General features: G+C 40.2%; 1 protein-coding gene across 5 annotated transcripts in view; it reads right to left on the bottom strand.

Annotated features, from left to right (window-relative positions):
- Positions 1-18,253, bottom strand: part of hdac5 (histone deacetylase 5) — a 113,221-nt gene that overhangs the window by 54,339 nt on the left and 40,629 nt on the right. For all 5 annotated transcript variants that reach the window (XM_008414989.2, XM_008414990.2, XM_008414987.2 and 2 more), the window contains 5 exons: positions 10,510-10,599; positions 8,142-8,389; positions 7,894-8,038; positions 7,688-7,790; positions 1,235-1,368 (listed from right to left, as the gene is read on the bottom strand). In XM_008414989.2, the coding sequence (XP_008413211.1) occupies positions 1,235-1,368; positions 7,688-7,790; positions 7,894-8,038; positions 8,142-8,389; positions 10,510-10,599 (720 nt within the window). The remainder of the gene's footprint in view (positions 1-1,234; positions 1,369-7,687; positions 7,791-7,893; positions 8,039-8,141; positions 8,390-10,509; positions 10,600-18,253) is intronic.

The raw sequence follows: 18,253 nt of genomic DNA, 5'->3' as shown, positions 1-18,253 counted from the left end.
GCACCAATTTTAACACTTGTAAGAAGCTTACACTGGGTCAGGTATTAATGTTCTATCGTAAAACTAAGACTGTACTTTAAAAAGTAGCATTACAGTTTTCTTTGCAGTAGCTTACTCATAAAGTGAATGCTGTAGTAAAACTAAATTCACAGTAAAAATACTAGAACGCCAGTATTTGAAGGTATATTTACTTTCACCACTGTATTTTACGGTGGCCAACGGGTACAAACGCCCAGCAAAGACGAGAAAAACACATGCAACAAAAAAGAGATGCAAACAAAAAATGCTGAAAACAGAAGTGATYCAGACCACTAGGGGGAGTCGAACAAAGAACAGCTGTGTCCGAAGTCAGGTTTTGCATCTTTGGGTCTTCAACGACCGGAAGAGAAGCTGTAGCTTACTTAAAAAAAATTTTTTTAGCTGTAGCTTTCAGCTAGCTGCTTAGCCTCTACCATGGCGTTATGTTGCTTAGTGTATCACACACCGGCGAAGGAAAAAAAAACAGGCTCGGTGTATGTTTTTTTTTTTCTTGATTTCTCTATTACTCTTCACCTTTTGTAATAAAGGTTGTTGCATATTTAAAAAACTTAGTCTGATTCTAAAATGTTCAAACACGTATAGCACATTTACACAAGGAATGTAAGCAAAGAATCCCTTTTCAAATACTCTCCAAATCTCAGGTAAGAGATAAAACTATTATGTTTTTAGGCTTAACTTTAATCAGTCAAACCGATTTGCTCAGGAATAAATGAAATATTATAGAAGCTACTTCTCAGTGCAATCTGGTAAAAATGTTGTTAGGTTAATAGACAAGCAATGTTATGTTGAAGGTGGAGTGTTGGAAAGAGCAAGAGTTTCTTAAAGAGTCAAAGACCCAATTTCAAGGGGTTAAATTATGAAGTCACATTTCTTTTTAAGCCATACTTAATACAGCATTTTTATAACAACTGAAGTTAACATAGTTACTTGATTGTTCTATAAAATGGCACTATGTGCCTGGAAAACATATAATATTGCCCCTTCAAACTAATTTGAGTAATTAACGACTTGATGCACTGTTCAATAACTTAAATCAACTGGAATGTCTGTATGACTGAACTGAACTAGCTTCTTTTGTAAAGTGCCATGACACAACATTTGTTGTTAATTGACACTATGAAAATAAAACTGACGTGAGCAACTTTGTATAAACACTGCTTGTTATGGTCTCAGTCTCTGCAGCACACTGTTTCACCTGTCTTCCGAAGTGGGAAGTCGTCTTTGCCCTCGTAGTTTCCGAGAAGAGACGGGAGATTGTAGGAGGGAGGGGTTCCGGGGGTGTTGCTCTGAGGGGGGGAGCTTTGCTCTAGAGACGTGTGCTGGCCTCCCCTGCAGTTACAAACACACACATTAGATAACTGACACCAGACACCACTGCTAAAGCTGATTTTCTATTAACATTCTTTGTATATGTTTCTTTGAGTTCATTATTTCCTAGAAACATTTACTGTTACAGTAAGCATGAAATTAATTCTGCTCCTTTGAGGCAACAATGAGGCTTTACTACAACTGTGTACTTTTACAAACTTGAAGCAGTGACACGTTTTGGAACAGTCATCGACATGAAGAAGAAAGTCAAATGTCAGCAGGTTTAATGGTGTGATGACAAGTAAACTTACAAATAACTGAACACTGGCCACATGAGGAAGACAACAGTAAAATCCAGTGGCTAGTGGCTGAAAAACAGCTGATTGGTAACGGGCTGCAGCTGAGAACAAACAAGAAAACTAGAAAAATAAATCTAACTAACAAAGACTAACCAAATACAGGATCTAAATAATAAACATAATAAATAACAAGTCATTATCTTTGAACCTAAAGAACTATCTATACCAGTGTTTCTCAACCTTTTTTGGGCCAGCGCCCCCCCAGCCTTTATCCAGGTCCCTCACCGCCCCCCACCAAAAAATTTGTAGGCTACTTTGCACTGACAATTATTTTATTATTAATGTTACTATCATTATTGTGGATGTTTTGAATCGGTGCACCGATTATGTTTTCCGGACACTTCAGCGCCCCTTACGCTCCTTCACCTCGCGCACATAACGGGGTAAATGTAGCGAGTTTTGCCCTAAACGTATCGGCGTCTGGAGGAGGGGGGTTAGGGGGGAGGCGAGCGTATGTTTCTACGCTCTTGGGGGGGGGGCGCCGATTTATGTTTTCGCATCCACCTGAGTAATGTGTAGTTGCGCCCCTGCCCATGACACTTCAACAATATTATTTTACCTTTTATCTGGAAATAGTGTCTGTTTATTCTTACCATACAGTTCTCTGTATTAATTGTTGCACGAAAGGTCTTGCCATACCAGTTTATTCCTCTGTATTTACTTTAGTTTCTTAGTTTATTCTTGCATTTTGTTCTTCATTCATTTCCATTTAGTTTCCTTTGAYTAGTTTTATCCTCTTGGTTTATTGCTATGTCCACTTTGYTGTATGTCCACCTGTTGCTAGATTTATTTTATCATTTATTGACCATCAGTAATCTTCACTCATCACCTGCTGCGCCACCTAATCGTCATGTGTTTCACATCATGTGTTGATTTTTCACTGTTCAGCGTCAGATTCTCTGTTTTTATGCCATAATTCACATCTAGTTTGTGGCTACGTTTTGCCCGCAGTCATCCGACATGTTTCAGAATTTTGCGCAATGTGCGCGGCGTTTTTTTTTTTTTTTAACTCCCTAAGGTGCAGGGCGGTCGGAAAATATATCGATGGGGAAAAGGCAGACTGACATAAACCTTTTAAAGCAACGGAAACAATTTCGGTATTCTGATTATTGAAATTTAAAAGTGCTGTGGTACCGTTGTTCTATCACACCCGTTTCATGTCGGACCACTTACAGCACCGGTGTTAACGCTATAAAATGAACGCTCTCTGTCGTGGTATCACCCATGGAGGGATTTCTTTATTTAAATGGGTTCATTTTTCAGAGGGATACAAAGTCGTGATTTTAGTAATTACATGTTTATAAGAGCGATTTTCTGTTGTCCTTCCATGAAAGCGGGCAGCTTTCAAATGGAAATAAAACACTTTTTAATATAAATTGCTGCTTTGACATGATCACAGAACTGCCAAAACATGTAGCCTACATAAATACCAGACAAAGTGAATCACAGCAGCGTCATCAGCCGGTGTAACGCTGAACTGATGCGGAGCGGAGCTGCGCCATGAAGCTACAAACACTGAATAGAAGAAGAGCTGCCATCGATACAGTTGCAGCCAAGCATGGTTTAATGTTACACAATACAGTTTTACCAGGTTGCTCAAAGTCTAAACTGGTATTGTTGTGGATTTAAGGTGTAAAGTTTACCTTCGACCAAACGCCCCCCAAAGGCATCCCAGCCCCCCCTTTTGCAAAAATGTCCGCCAGCGCCCCCTGCCGTCCTCTGAACGCCCCCTGGGGGGCGGTACCGCCCACGTTGAGAACCGCTAACTAGAGTCAATGTACAACTTCAGTTATTACTCGGATAGCACACGATGGCAATTCAATGTTGAATTATAGTCAGAATTGTTTAATTTTTGTTGAGGTCGACAACTGACAGTGGATCAACCATCAAACAAACTGTAGCCAAGTAACCAATGTTGAAAATGTGTCATTGAATCAATGTTTTGTGGTTGAAATCTAATGAATGAAATGCTGATGTCTGATCAAAACGGGATCAATGTTGCATCAATGTATGTTGTTTGTTGCACCCCTCCCATCTTATTCACCTCTTCTGAGCTCTGGGTGAGAGTATTTTATTATTGAGCGGGGGATAATCAATTAAATTAAAAACTATATTGAGAACAGTGGGTTGATTCCTTCCTGTACTTTTCTTACTTGTCTGTTAATATTATTACTGACCGTGCATATTTTGTTGACACAAAAACATCTATAACTTAGGAGTGAAGCGGTCCACACCCACTATGTACATGAGTGGGATGTCCCAAACACACAGCCACTTCTCTGTTGGCTTGTTTGCAAAATATGTTAATTCAATGTTGAATTATCAAAAAATGTAAATATAATGAAAAAAATTATTTTAATCAGTGAAAAAGTGAAACTTGTATATTCATTCATTACAGACTAATATATTTCAAATGTTTGTTTTTTTTATTATGTTGATGATTATAACTCGCAACTAATGAAAACCCCAAATTCAGTATCTCAGAAAATTGGAATGTTACGTAAGACCAAAAAAGGATTTTTAGAAATCTTGGCCAACTGAAAAGTGTGAACATAAAAGTATGAGAATGTTCAGCACTCAGTACTTAGTTGGTGCTCCTTTTGCCCAGATTACTGCAGCAATGTGGTGTGACATGGAGTTGATCAGTCTGTGGCACTGTTCAGGTGTTATGAGAGCCCAGGTTGTCCTGATGATGACCTTCAGCTATTCTGACTTATTGGGTCTGGTGTATCACATCTTCCTCTTCACAATAGCCCATAGAATTTCTATGGAGTTGAGGTCAGGCGAGTTTGCTGGCTAATTAAGAGCAGAGATGCCATGGTCCTTATACAGGGGTGCCCAAAGTCGGTCTTCGACGGCCTGCATCCTGCATGTTTTTAGTTCTCTCCCTGGTTTAATGCACCTGGATCCAATGATGGCTCATTAGAAGCCTAAGAAGAACATCAAAATATGCACAACCATGGATAAACACATTCTTGAAATAATCAATGGAGTCAGTTCTCTAATAGCCACTACACACAAATGTATCCAGGAGATGGACTACTTTCATTTCTTATGTCAAGTCACTCCTGGACTAGAGACAATGTCAGAAGGATCTTACCTGTACAAAAGGCAGAAAAGACTGGATTGCAAAATGAGCCCCGACCTTTACAACAATAGTAAAGGTTGTTACTATCACTTGGGTTAGAACTAAAACATGCAGGATGCCGGCCCTCGAGGACCGACTTTGGGTTTCCCTGTCCTTAAACCAGGTACTTGTGCTTTGGCACTGTGTGCAGGTGCCAAGTCCTGTTGGAAAATTAAATCTTCATCTCCACAAAGTTTTCAGCAGCAGGAAGCATGAAGCTTCCTGGTAGATGGCTGCTTTGACCTCGGACCTCAGAAAACACAGTGGACCATCACCAGCAGATGACATGGAACCTAAACCATCATTTACTGTGGAAATTTTGACTGGACCTCAAGCAACATGGTTTATGTGCCTCTCCTCTCTTCCTTCAGATTCTGGGACCTTGATTTCCAAAGGAAATGCAATATCCTTTGGAAATTGCATTTCCAAAGGATATTGCATGAAAGCATAACTCTGATGAAAGTTATGCTTTCATCAGAGAGCATAACTTTGGACCACTCAGCAGCAGTCCAGTGTTGTCCAGTGTTGCTTGTCTTTGGTCCAGGTGAGATGCTTCTGATGCCGTCTCTTGTTCAAGAGTGGCTTGACACAAGGAATGGGACAGCTGAAACCCATGCTTTGCATACATCTGTGTGTGGTGGTTCTTGAAGCACTGATTCCAGCTGCAGTCCACTCTTTGTAAATCTCCCCCACATTTTTGAATAGGTCTTGTTTCACGATCGTCTCCAGGATATTAATTGCTTGTCCATTTTTTTTCTATCACATCTTTTCTTTCTCTTTACCTCTGTATGAATGTGCTTGGACACAGAGCTCTGTGCACAGCCAGCTTCTTTAGCAATGACCTTTGTGCTATGCCCTCTGGTGCAAGGTGTCAAAGGTCATCTTTTGGACTACTGTCAGGTCAGCAGTCAGCCCTATGATTGTGTAATTTACAGAACTGGACTGAGACAATTTAAAAGCGTTTGCAGGTGTTTTGAGTTTATTATCTGATTAGTGTGGGGCACCAGGGAACTTCAATATTGAACCTTTTCACAATATTCTAATTTTCTAAGGTACTGAATTTGGAGTTTTCATCAGGCGTCAGTAATAATCATCAACACTAAAAGAAATAAACATTCAAAATATATCAGTGTATGCAATGAATGAATATAATATACAAATTTTACTTTTTGAATGGGATTACTGATTTAAATAAACTTTTTTGTTATATTTTAATTTTTTGACAAGCACATGTAAGTTATCTAACCTCAACTGATGCAATGAGTAGCTTCTCATTTCTTAACCCTTGTATGTAGAAATGGGGTCCAACTGACCCCACACACATAAAACTTGCATCATTTGCCATCGTCCTCTACGTTTGCCTGAGTCCTCGCACACACAAGGGTTAAAGAACTATTTCAGACAACACGTCCCGTGGTCTTGAAAATGATGTTGGTCTCATTAAGAAGGATTATATTATTAGCTAGAGAAAACATCTAAGGAGATTTCTGAAACTAAAATGGTTGGGATCTGCCCAATGCACTATTATGAACTTGAGGAAAGTGGGGAGTCATCGTCTTTGTGGAAGAAATCCTGACTTACGATGATCGGTGTTTGATGAAATTATGTAAAATAAAAATAAAAATCAACAACTCAAAGCTATGTTTAATAGTGAAAGTAAGAGCATTTTCACATGCACAATGTGAAGGGAACTCAAGGGATTGAGATACATCTGTGTAGCCAAAAGAAAACCAATAATCAGTGAGGTTTACTGGAGAAAAGTGTCACAATTTGCTAGGGAGCATAAATATCAGACTCTGGTGCTATGGAACAAGGTCATGTGGTCTGATTAGAACAGACTGACCCTCTTCAAGAGTGATGGGCGCATCAGGGTAAAAAGAGAGGCAGATGAAATAGTTACCCATCATGCCTAATGCCTACAGGTCTGTAGGAGAAGTGCTAGGATCTGGGATTGCTGCGGTTGGTCAGGTCCAGGTTCAGCACCCTGAGGAGGTCATCTGACTGGCCGAATATACTGAATGGTCGGGTTCTTTCATCAGCGGATTGTTCTTCCGTGATGGCACAGTCATATTCCCAGATGACAATGCCAGGATTCACTGGACTGAAATTGTGAACGACTGGCTCTGGGAGCATGAGGCATCATTTTCACATAAAGATTGGCCACCACAAAGTCCAGACCTTAAACCCATGGACAATCTTTGTGATTGTTACGGCCCTGGGTCTTGTGAGCTGAGTTGTGGGTGCTTTTTTTGTCTGCCTTTGTGCTCCTCCCCTTTGCAGGGGAGGTTGATTTGGATCCGTTGATTTGGAGCGCAGAGTATTTGAACCTGGCTGTCTCCATCTTCCAGGTCTCCTTCGGTGTCCACTCTGCCGCTTGTGGTGTTCTGTTGCCAGGCCTCAGCTTCCCTCCTTTTGCACATTTGAGTTTGTCTTTGTTTTTGCACTTCCAAACTTCCATATGCACTCATACATCACATTTGCCTTACACCACTGATACTGACTTTCAGAATCCAYTATAGTTTTTGTTATTCATTTTTCTGCACTTTAGCCTCTGCATGGTCTCTCGTTTCTGTTATGACCTTAAGCCAGCCGTAACAGTGATGTTCTGCAGAAGGCTTTTCACAGTAGTCGGCCTAAACCATCCTCAATACAAGATCTTGGTGAAAATTGAATGCAACATTTGATGGAAATAAATAAAAGTAGGAAATCGAAAAAAAGCTGCAGTGACATGGTCAAAATTAAAGGCCTAGTCTGTTGGTGTAATTGTTTTTTAGCATGTTGAACATGCATATGGGTCAAACTACCAAAAAACGTTTACCCCGTTTACCCTGTAAAGAAAATAGGAAACTCTGACCAGCACTTTGGGGAGAAGGAATGGTTGAGTCCTGGACCAGGTTCTTTCTTGCTGAGAAGAAACTCCTGAAGCTTCAGCTTCACCTCTGTGCTGGCAATGGCACCTTCCATAACACAAACACATGCAGACAGCATCAGGATGCTACACTCTCTGAACATCAATATGTACATTTCAGTGTAGTCACTGATGGCAGCACTAGAACTTACTCTCTTTCCCTTTCTCTTTATTTCTCAGCAGCAGAAGTTGTTGCTCCAGTCTCTGTTTCTCCTGTTCTTCGTGTCTTTGTTGCTCCAGTTTTCTCTTGTGCTCCAACTCCTGCTGCCGCTTTGCTGCCAGCAGCTCCTGTTGTTGCTTACACACACATATACAAACAAGTTTAACTTAGGTTAGAGACTGAGTCTGGAGATGAGTGATAAACCATTAAATCAGTGACTATAAAGAGAATGTGAGCTACCTTTAAGTGCTCTTGCAGCTGGACTTCGTGCTGCCTTGTTAACACTTCATGTTTTTTCTGAAACTCCGCGAATAGCAGCTGCTTCTGGAGTTCCTGTTGCTGTTTGAGAAGCATGAGTTCCTGCTGAAGCTGCTGCTCTCTCAGGGCTGTATCCACTGCTCCCTCACCAGACACAGAGCCCAACCTGGGCTCTATCCTCAAGTCCACTGGGCCTCCACCTCCACCTGGGCCTTCTCCAGGACCACCGCCTGGACAAAATACGAGACACACGGTCAACTTTCCTCCCTCGTTAGCTTTATACAGTTTTCTACGGCACAACTAATTTGGGATTTTATGTAACAGAAGAACAGAAAATACCTTTATTAGAAAGTAAAAGTAAAAACATAAATACTTTCAAGATTTTTACACATAAAAAACAGGAAAAGGCCCTTGACGTCAAGCTTCTGTAAAACCATTGTTCTCTGCAATTACAGGTGCCGTATGCCTATGCCTGGTTTCCTATTAGCCTAACACCTCAAGCTCACTCAGACTGAGTCAACAGCATCAGTCAACTTATTTTCACACAAGACTGAAAAAAATGTTTGGATGTCTGCTAAAGCCAGTTGAAGGGAAAAAAATCAATTTATCAGGTTACATGCTAAACAATGTTTGGATGAAGACTAGCATTATTTCACACTGAAAACACCACATAAAAAGTAGAACACTGTAGTGGAAGCATCATGCTTTGTGGGTGATTTTTACTAGCAGTGACATTAGCTGTATTTCCATCACAGATGTGTGCAAACATTTGTCTCTATTCTGCTAATATTGAAATAACTAACTTCTGGATTTGTGATGTTCCCAATAAAATCACGCATGAATAAGCTTGTTCATATGTTAAGTCAATAAAATCATGGTAACGATGGTTGTAAAGAGTTACATTATTCATAATTCAGTCATGGTGCTAGTGCTTATCATTTATCAGCCATCAGAGGAGACGTCTGTGTTTTATTCAGGCGTTAGAGCGACAAGCCTTGGGAGCGGCTACGTATGCAGCGTTTTGGAGAAATTGTAGTTAGTGATTTTGCATAAGAGCTATGGATTCAACACATTGGAAGGACACACAACTTTTGAACTGTGTGACTGTGAGGGCTCTGGTGGAGCCAGCTGGACACTGTCCGAAAAAAACAAGCAAACCACGAAGAAGACCACTTACTGTCATCTTCGCTGTGGTTTTTGCCAGTAGTAACATCCAGCTGTTCATCAAGTATGATGCCAAAAAGTGTTTCCATTGCAGTTTGAAAGTTGGAAAACCACATCATACCAGCGCAACAACTTTTTCTTGAGTTTTTTCAAAATTGGCATGTTTTCATTAAGTACATTTATTTCATAATTTCAATTTGTGCAATTCTATGGTTAATGTAAGCACTGCTAGTGAAGCTAGAAACAATTGTTGGGAAAATGGATGATGATAAAGAGAGGACAATCCTGGAAGAAAACCCATTAGAGGCTTCACAAGACTTTCAGCTGAGGTGGAGATTTACTGTCCACTAGGACAGTCAGACCTACGACAGAATGATTTTGATCAAAGCCTGTACATTAAAACTGGCTTAATCTAGTTTTGATCCATAATCTAGCCCTAGATTGTGACTGTCATAATCTAGCGCTAGGTTGTGACTGGCATAGTCACAACCTAGCGCTAGATTTTTGAATATGTGACAAGCCTTGAAAATTGATATTCAGATGCTTTCCATCCAATCTGACCAAGGATGTGCCACTTAGCAATGAAGAATGGGCAAAGATATATGTTTATACTGTAAATGTGCAAAGCTGGTAGAGATTTATATGGAAAAATACATATTTTTCCATATAAATCTCTACCAGATTTATAATCAAAGCTACATAGCTTTGATTATTCAAACAGCTTTGACTCATGGAGGGCTGAATACCAATGCACATCATACTTTTCAGATTTTTTGTAGTAAAAAGATCTGAAACCATGTATTCAAGTATGTGTTGGTATTTGCAAATTTGGAAACTTAAATCATGCCTCCTTGTTTATTTTAAAGGAAGAAGCTTTTTCCAGGCAATACTTTCAAACAACCATTCATTTTATAATTAATGAGTTTTGAACTATAACATTAACCATGCTAACTGAGACAAGGTGACCTGATGCAGGCAGGGTAAAATAATTTTTAAATATAGTTTCTTGGCTTCATTTCAATTTGATAAATAATTACACTCTCTCATCCACAATGTTATGAGGCATTAGATTTAAATAATCTTGAACCAGGTTACAATCAGCTAATATTTATAATGTGCTGAGATTTGTTAGGATGTAGTCTTGACTACTTTGACTAAATTTGTTATTTTTGTAAAGAAGACTCACCAACCCCTTCACCACCACCTCCTCTCTGCTCACACGTTGCTTCAACTGGACTCTGCATGCCTGATGGGAGGCTGCTCTTCACCTCCAAGACTGCAGAAAAAAGAAAGACCAAATAATTGATTAGTCCTGATCACCACAGAGTGTTACATCACTTAGGGACATACACACAAAGTGCATCCAATCAGCTTCCACTTCATTCACACACTCAGTGGTAGTGAAAGTTAGGGACACAGTGTCCTACCCCCCTAAAATAGCCACAAGCCACATTAGCCTTAGCAAGGTAACAGACTTGTAGTGTTACTTTGGCATCGGTCTATGTATATTCGGCACGGTTCAGCTGAAGGACACAGAGGAATATGATTACAAGAGCTGGAAATAAACCTGAATAATCACAGTGGATGTTGAATGGCTGAAGAAAACAACAAACAACTTTATTTGCAGAACTCTGAGTTACAAGAAATAGAAGAAATAAAAATGTCTTCAATGTCACAGATTCATATCGATTTCCTTCAGCAGGTAATGAAGTTTTTGTAGTTGGCCTTTTACCTTGTCAGATGATATTTGTAGGAACTCATCACCTGGTCTTAAAGACGTCTGATGGTAACACTTTATTTGAAGGGGTGTGCATAAGACTGACATGACACTGTCATAAACATGACATAACATCTGTCATGGACATAAAGAAGTCTTTATGAATGTGTCATTTGGTAAATAATGACACTTTTAATGCAAAGTTGCTGTAAAAGTTGCATTAAAAGTCCATTAAAAATGCCAACTTTGCATGATTTTGTAAATGACAATTTAATGCAAAGTTGGCATTTTTAATGGACTTTTAATGCAACTTTGCACTAAAAGTGTAATTATTTACAGAATGACACTTTATGACAACTGTCATAAACATTCATAAATACTCCTTTGTGTTTATGACAGATGTTATGTCATGTTTATGACAGTGTCATGTCAGTCTTATGCACACCCCTTCAAATAAAGTGTTACCATTATGCAGCTTGATGAAACATTTCTGCTGTGATCAGCTTGTACAGTTGCCTGTAGGATTAGGCCACTTCTTGGAAAATGGAGCAGGCTTCCACAGACTGAGACGTCAAGATTTCCTCCATACTAGCCAGGGGTGGATTCAATTAGGACTCTTACTCACAGGGAAGTTTGACCTATGAAAGGTGCTCTGATTAGTCAGCTGCAACTCCTCCCAGTTCTGCATCCTAGATACCGTCTAATCTAATTAAACTGTAACATCAAAAGCAATGCAAAGCTGGTTAGCTCTATCCAAGAGGATTCAGACTAGTTGAGCCAGAGACTATACAGGTAGTGAGGAGTGAGCCTCCAGGAACATGTTCTGCTTCCACACAAAGACATATCCAGGACATGAGCCACATCTGTTGACTTCACTGTATCAGGAGCACAACACTTTCTGCTTTAAGTCCAGTGTGAGGTTCTTCCCATCAGCGACGACTTTGGGATCCATGTCCTCTGCTAGTGTTGGTCCACCAGCAGATGACACATGAACAAAAACTGGAATTACCTAAATCTCAAGATGAAGATGAAAGACAACAGAGCAAGATGAGCTGAACTCTGCTACTAGAGGAACCTTGGGCTTCCTGAGAACCTCAGCAGAGACTCAGGCTGATTACCTCCAAGCCACTCCATAATGATGCAGTGATTCATGCAAAAGGAGTCCTGATCATGTGCTGAGTGTGGCTACTGTATAGTCAATGCAGCATCTGTATAGGCAACTATAGGCAAACAATAGCTGTCTATAATGGAAAAGACTATATCAACAACTAAAGGTTGTTGATAATTGTTATTCTTTTTTTTATATTGTCTGCTTGATCTTGTGACAATGCTGTTGGCTCTGACCAACTATAAAATCCAACCATAGACAGTGACATCATTTATTACTTGTCAACGTTCATGCGGGTCGATTTCGGGTCATAAACTGTTCACATAGAGGTCTGATTTTTAATGTATTTAACAGTAGGAACAACCATGCAATAAAATCAGATTTCAGCAAAAAGTCAAGACCATCAACACCTGCAGAGTGAACAAACCTGTTTTATTCCATCAGAGCTGACTGACCCAAAAGGAGATCAGAACCATAGTCAATTGAAATGGAATGCAATATAAAGTGTTCAACCAGATAGAGCACATTTGGTGCAACAGGGTTTTTTTTAGGGGTATAAAACAGATATGAGAAGGTATGGATGGTAAGAGCCAGGTGTGAAAAAGGTATAATAACATAAGATGCAAGCTAACTGGTAGAAGCTCATCCTACAGGTGCTGCTTTGTAACGATTTCCTTGGCACAGTAGATGTTGCTGCTCAAAGAAAACATTCTGAAACTGAGAACTGCAGATAAAAAAAACATTTGCATGTTTTTCTCTTTATATGTGCACATGTGTGCAGCTGCTTGCGTCTAAATTACCTAAACAAATATCCTGGCTCTTCACTGTGACGCACGTGTCTCCCTTCTACTACCACACACCGCCTTCGCATGTGTGTGTGTACATGAGAGACTGCTCTGTGAGTGTGTGTATAACAGTCTGCTTGGCAAGAGGGCAGCATTCCACAGCAGCAAGCGTCTGACGTCAAAGCGGGGACATTTATAGTCTGGTAAACACACACTCACATGCAGGCAGACAAAGAGGTGAAACTGAGGAACCGTTTCAGTCAATGGAAGAAGTTTTCTAACTGACTTCTGACCAACTCTCATTGTAGTTGTTCATTATTTTATGTACCAGTACACAGACTGTGTGTATGGACACAAATAACTTCTTATTAACGCTTAGCTCCAACACAAAAATATTTGCTATATAGCAGAGCTAAAATGACACAAGAGAAGTTTTATATAGCAGTCATGTTGAGGCAAGAAACTAGCAACGTGGCCATGTCTTATTCTCAATTAGCTTCACTTAACTGAGGAGCAGTTTCATTGCTGTTATACAAACTTTCATGGATTGTAATGGGATTTTATGAGGTAAACCAACATGAAGTTTTCAAACATTATTCCACAAATTATCTGAAAAGTGTGGTGTGTAAAACCAGTGCCGCAGCAGTTTTAGCAGGCTTTGGCAGTAGCTATTTTGCGGTGTTACTACCGCCTTTGCACATCTACAGTCATATTCAGTAAAGTAGAAGACATGTTCTAATGAGGTTCGGTTAAAAGCACTTTTTTAAAATAACCTTTAATCAGATATTAAGTCTTTTGCAGCCATGACTGCCATGTATAGCTCCATCCATCTCCCCATTAACACTGAGCATCCAAGTTCTTGCTGAAGGTAAAGCATCCACACATCACGATACTGCCACCACCATATCTAGACCACAAAGCTCAGTTCTGGTCATCCAAGCGGCTTTTTACATGTCTTTCTGACTTTAATGGGACGTCTTCCCAACTAAGGCCAGCAAATGTGTTGGCAGATGTTACCACCTGACTTGCTGATCTCTGCAGTTCTGTCAGATCTCACAATTCTAGAATTGTGCCGCTGAGGGTGGCGACATGTTGAAGTAGTTCTGTGCTTTCTTTCAGATTTTTTCTTTTTTTTCAATCATTCATTCCTGCTTTTTCTGAAGAAAATACCTTTTTTGGACAGCTATTCTTTCTTGTTTTGGATTCTGTGTGGTTGGACAATTCTTCTGGCAATATTTCTTGTATTTTTGCTATTTTGTTATGATTCATGACCAAAGCAACAGGGTGGTTTACAACACGGAACAGCTCATGAACTGAAGTCAGAAATGCCAGAGGAGCTGAAAAGGAGGCGTTCTGGATGCAACGCCTCCAGAACGTTGCATCTTTTGCAGGAGCAAAAAGGAGAGGAAGAAGGAGGAAATCCAACGCATCTCTTCCATCCATCATAGTGGGCAACATAAGATCGTTAGCTAACAAGATCGATGAACTTCAAGCCCTGACAAGGACTCAGCAAGAATACAAGGAATGAAGCATAATGTGTTGGCTGCAGGATTATATCCCCGACTCCAATGTCTCTCTGCCAGGCTTCGTGATTATATGAGCAGACAGAGATTTAAAGAGCAGCAGGAAAAGCAAGGGAGGTGGATTAGCAGTGTTTGTGAACAACAGATGGTGTCATCAGGACATGTTACTGTGAAGTGTCGTCTCTGCAGTCCAGAGATTGAACTCTTGGTAGCAAGTTTCTGACCATATTATTTAATAAAAGAGTTCACCAGTGTTATTTTGGCAGCTGTTTACATTCCACCCTCAGCTGCTGCCGATAATGCATGTTGTTGTTAAGATAAACCACAATACATTTGTGGCAATGTATCATGATTTTAATCATACCTCACTCTTTTCAACACTACCAACATTTCACCAGTTTGTCAGCTGCTTCACCCGAGAAAACAAAATTTTGGATTTGTTTTATGCTAATGTCAAGGATGCATATGTCTCTAAAACCAAGACCTCCTCTGGAGAAGTAGGACCATACTGGTTTTTCTCTGCTCTGAATACAAACCTCTGGTGAAGAGGCTACCTGTTAGGAAGACCTCTGTTAGGAAGTGGTCAGAGGAAGCATAACACGCCCTCCAGGCTTGTTTTGAAACAACTGATTGGACTACTCTCTGTCAGCAAGATGCTAAAGATCTTCTATAAGTCTGTTGTTGAGAGCATCATGTCTGCTGCCATCATCTGTTGGGGTAGCAGCATCAGAACCAGGGATCTAAAAAGGCTCAACCTGATAAAGAAGGGTGGTTCTGTTCTGGAGACGACTGTGGAACCTCTGGAAATGATTATGCAAAGATCCATTCTTCATAGGATCGAGAAAATTATGGACAACCCTGACCATCCTCTTCACAAGACTCTGTTGGGAAGGCAAAGCATCTTCAGTCAGAGCTTCTTCAGATTCAGTGCAATGCAGACCACTACATGAGATCTTTCCTGCCAACAGTCATCACCATCTTCAATAATTCTTTGAAGAATCAAAATTCTTATTTAATTTCCCTTTGGGATTAATAAAGTATTTTTGAATTTGAATTCTCTTCAGATTTTTCTTAGCTGCTTCTATGATTCAGGTTGCTTTCTGTATGTCACACCCAAGTTGAGTTTGTTCTACTTACAAGTGGACTTTCTATTTGTTGTGGAGCAAACTACAATAAGCAATAACAGCCGTTTATTAATTTCAAGGAATATATTAAATGCCTTTAAAAATAAAAGATCACAAATTTAGCCAGAATAAGACAGAGTAATGTTTTCCCCTTAATTTGGCCCAACACTGCATAAAAAAACACTTTTCAGATATTCTCAGGTTAATTGAAAGGTATGAATGTCTTTTTTTCTGTTGGTATTTGATGCCCCAGTTTCACACTACATCTGCTGCTGGGAGGTATTTCTGGACACCAGTGTTCATTCCTTATTTTCCCTCTCTCTTTTCCTGTCTTGTTCATTTTGCAATGCTAAAAGAAAATAGGCTCCATGACGTCAGTCCTGCAAAACACTCAGCTAAGGGGAAGAGAGGAAGAACAGAGCAAGCAAGTAAGAGAGGGGGGTAAAAATAGTATAATGGCTGTGTGTACTTTAGTCAAATTAGAAGCTGAGACACAGAGACAAGAGGACTCTTGAGTAATGTTGCTATAGTGACTTAAGGGTAGGTTGATAAACTGTGGGTCATCTATTCTGGATAACATCTGTAGTGTTAGAGCTCTCATGGTGTCTTAGGAAACAACAGTTTTCATTTGTTAGATGAGTATAACTGGTCTTCTCAACTCCATTGGCACAGTAAAACCTCAGACTTCATTGTGCTATGGGGAAAAACACAACTGAACATTGCCCTGAAAAAATATCTCTATGTTGAAACATGATGGTGAGGGCTTGTTGCAATATTTTTCTTCAGAATTGACAGGGAAGCTGTACAAAGTTGATAGGAGCTGATAAGCTCCAAAAGACTAGAAGAAAGACTCACTTTCCAGAAGAAAGTCCAGACCAGAAAGTTCTAGATCAAAGCATAGTTATGTATTAGAAAGTCCAAGCCAATCTCTCAACCTGAATCTGTTTATGAATTATAGAAAAGCTGAAGAGGTAAAACAAAAAACATTTTTGGAAGGCCTTGTATGTGTATCTTATCTGTGTAATGCGCATGCACTAACGTGCAGCCTGTTGCGGTTACTCCTCCCGTTGTTTTACTTTTTAAATATTTTTTCAATTATTTTATTTTACTACTTTAATTATTTTACTTTACCAGAAGAGTATCTCCAACAATGTTGACTAAGAAAGTCATTATTTTTTTATTCGTTGTTGAAATATTTTTTATACTCTGCCAAGCGCAACAACTTGGCCGCATTGTTTACACCAGGGATCAGCTGATTGTGCTGAAACCGGCCGGCATGGAGTCCAGATCCACTGAAATCCCTGAGGAGATCTGGAGAAGGACACATCGGGGTTACAGAGGAGGAAACAAACAGTGGAGGAGAGCAAAAAGGAAGAAACTGCAGAGGCTTATTGAGAAGAGAAGTTATAAGCCGTTTCTCCCCTCTGTTACCATGGGAAACGTTAGGTCGCTGGTTAACAAGATGGATGCATTAACATCGCTGTCCAGGAGCCAGAAGGAATACTGGCAATGTAGTTTAATGTGTTTTACGGGGACATGGCCGATGCCAATGTTACCATCGAGGGATACCGGACTGTTCGGGCTGATAGAGATTGCACCGAGAGCGATAAGCGGAAAGGAGGCAGGCTTGCCGTTCTAGTAAACAACTGTTGGTGCAGTCCTGCTCATATAACGGTGAAGGAGAGAATCTGCTGCCCGGACGTTGAACTGTTGGCGGTTGGTCTTTGTCCGTTTTACCTGCCCCGTGAATATTCCCATGTTGTCGTGGTGATTCCTTCCTATTTTACAAACTTTGTATTTATTACCTAAGATGGAGTAGCTTTCAACAAATAAGCAATTTCCCGTTGGGGATCAATTAAGTATAAAGTATATTCTATTCTATTCTATTCTATGTGGTACAGAAATCAGAACCATCATCCACACAAATTAAGACGTGCTCAAACCAACATGTGTCTTCTTTAGTCTTCTTATTGTTAGAACTTTTAATTGGTCTGTTACATCAACTAGTATTGGCAAAGTTATGTGCTGATGTAGAGAAAGAAATTATATTCTAATGATTATAACAGTGGAATCAGGTGGTCATGTGAGATAAATGTTTTTATTCATTAGAACTTATTTGGTAAATATGTTTACATCTCCCTTTTAGTGCACTAAAAGCCAAAAACCACCTCAAACGGGAGTAAAAACATTTTTGAGAAATTGATGAAGTTATTTCAAATTTTTTCATTTTCATGAGCCTTTTCTAATACAATACCTCAAAATGTGTATACAAATGATATGCTGTAATTGGCCTGTATGTATACAACTTTATCAAGTCCATGGGACCCCAGATTGATCCATCCATCCATCCATCCATCCATTTTCTTCCGCTTATCCGGGGTCGGGTCACAGGGGCAGCAGCTTCAGAAGGGAGGCCCAGACTTCCCTCTCCCCAGCCACTTCTTCCAGCTCCTCCGGGGGAATCCCAAGGTGTTCCCAGGCCAGCCGAGAGACATAGTCCCTCCAGCGTGTCCTGGGTCATCCCCGAGGCCTCCTCCTGGTGGGACGTGCCCGGAACACCTCACCAGGTGTCCTGACTAGATGCCCGAGCCTCAACTGGCTCCTCTCGACGTGGAGGAGCAGCGGCTCTACTCTGAGTCCCTCCCGGATGACCAAGCTACTCACCCTATCTCT

This window comes from Poecilia reticulata, linkage group LG8 (genome assembly GCF_000633615.1).
Source record: "Poecilia reticulata strain Guanapo linkage group LG8, Guppy_female_1.0+MT, whole genome shotgun sequence".
Taxonomy (NCBI): domain Eukaryota; kingdom Metazoa; phylum Chordata; class Actinopteri; order Cyprinodontiformes; family Poeciliidae; genus Poecilia; species Poecilia reticulata.
This window is presented reverse-complemented; position numbering and strand designations above follow the sequence as displayed.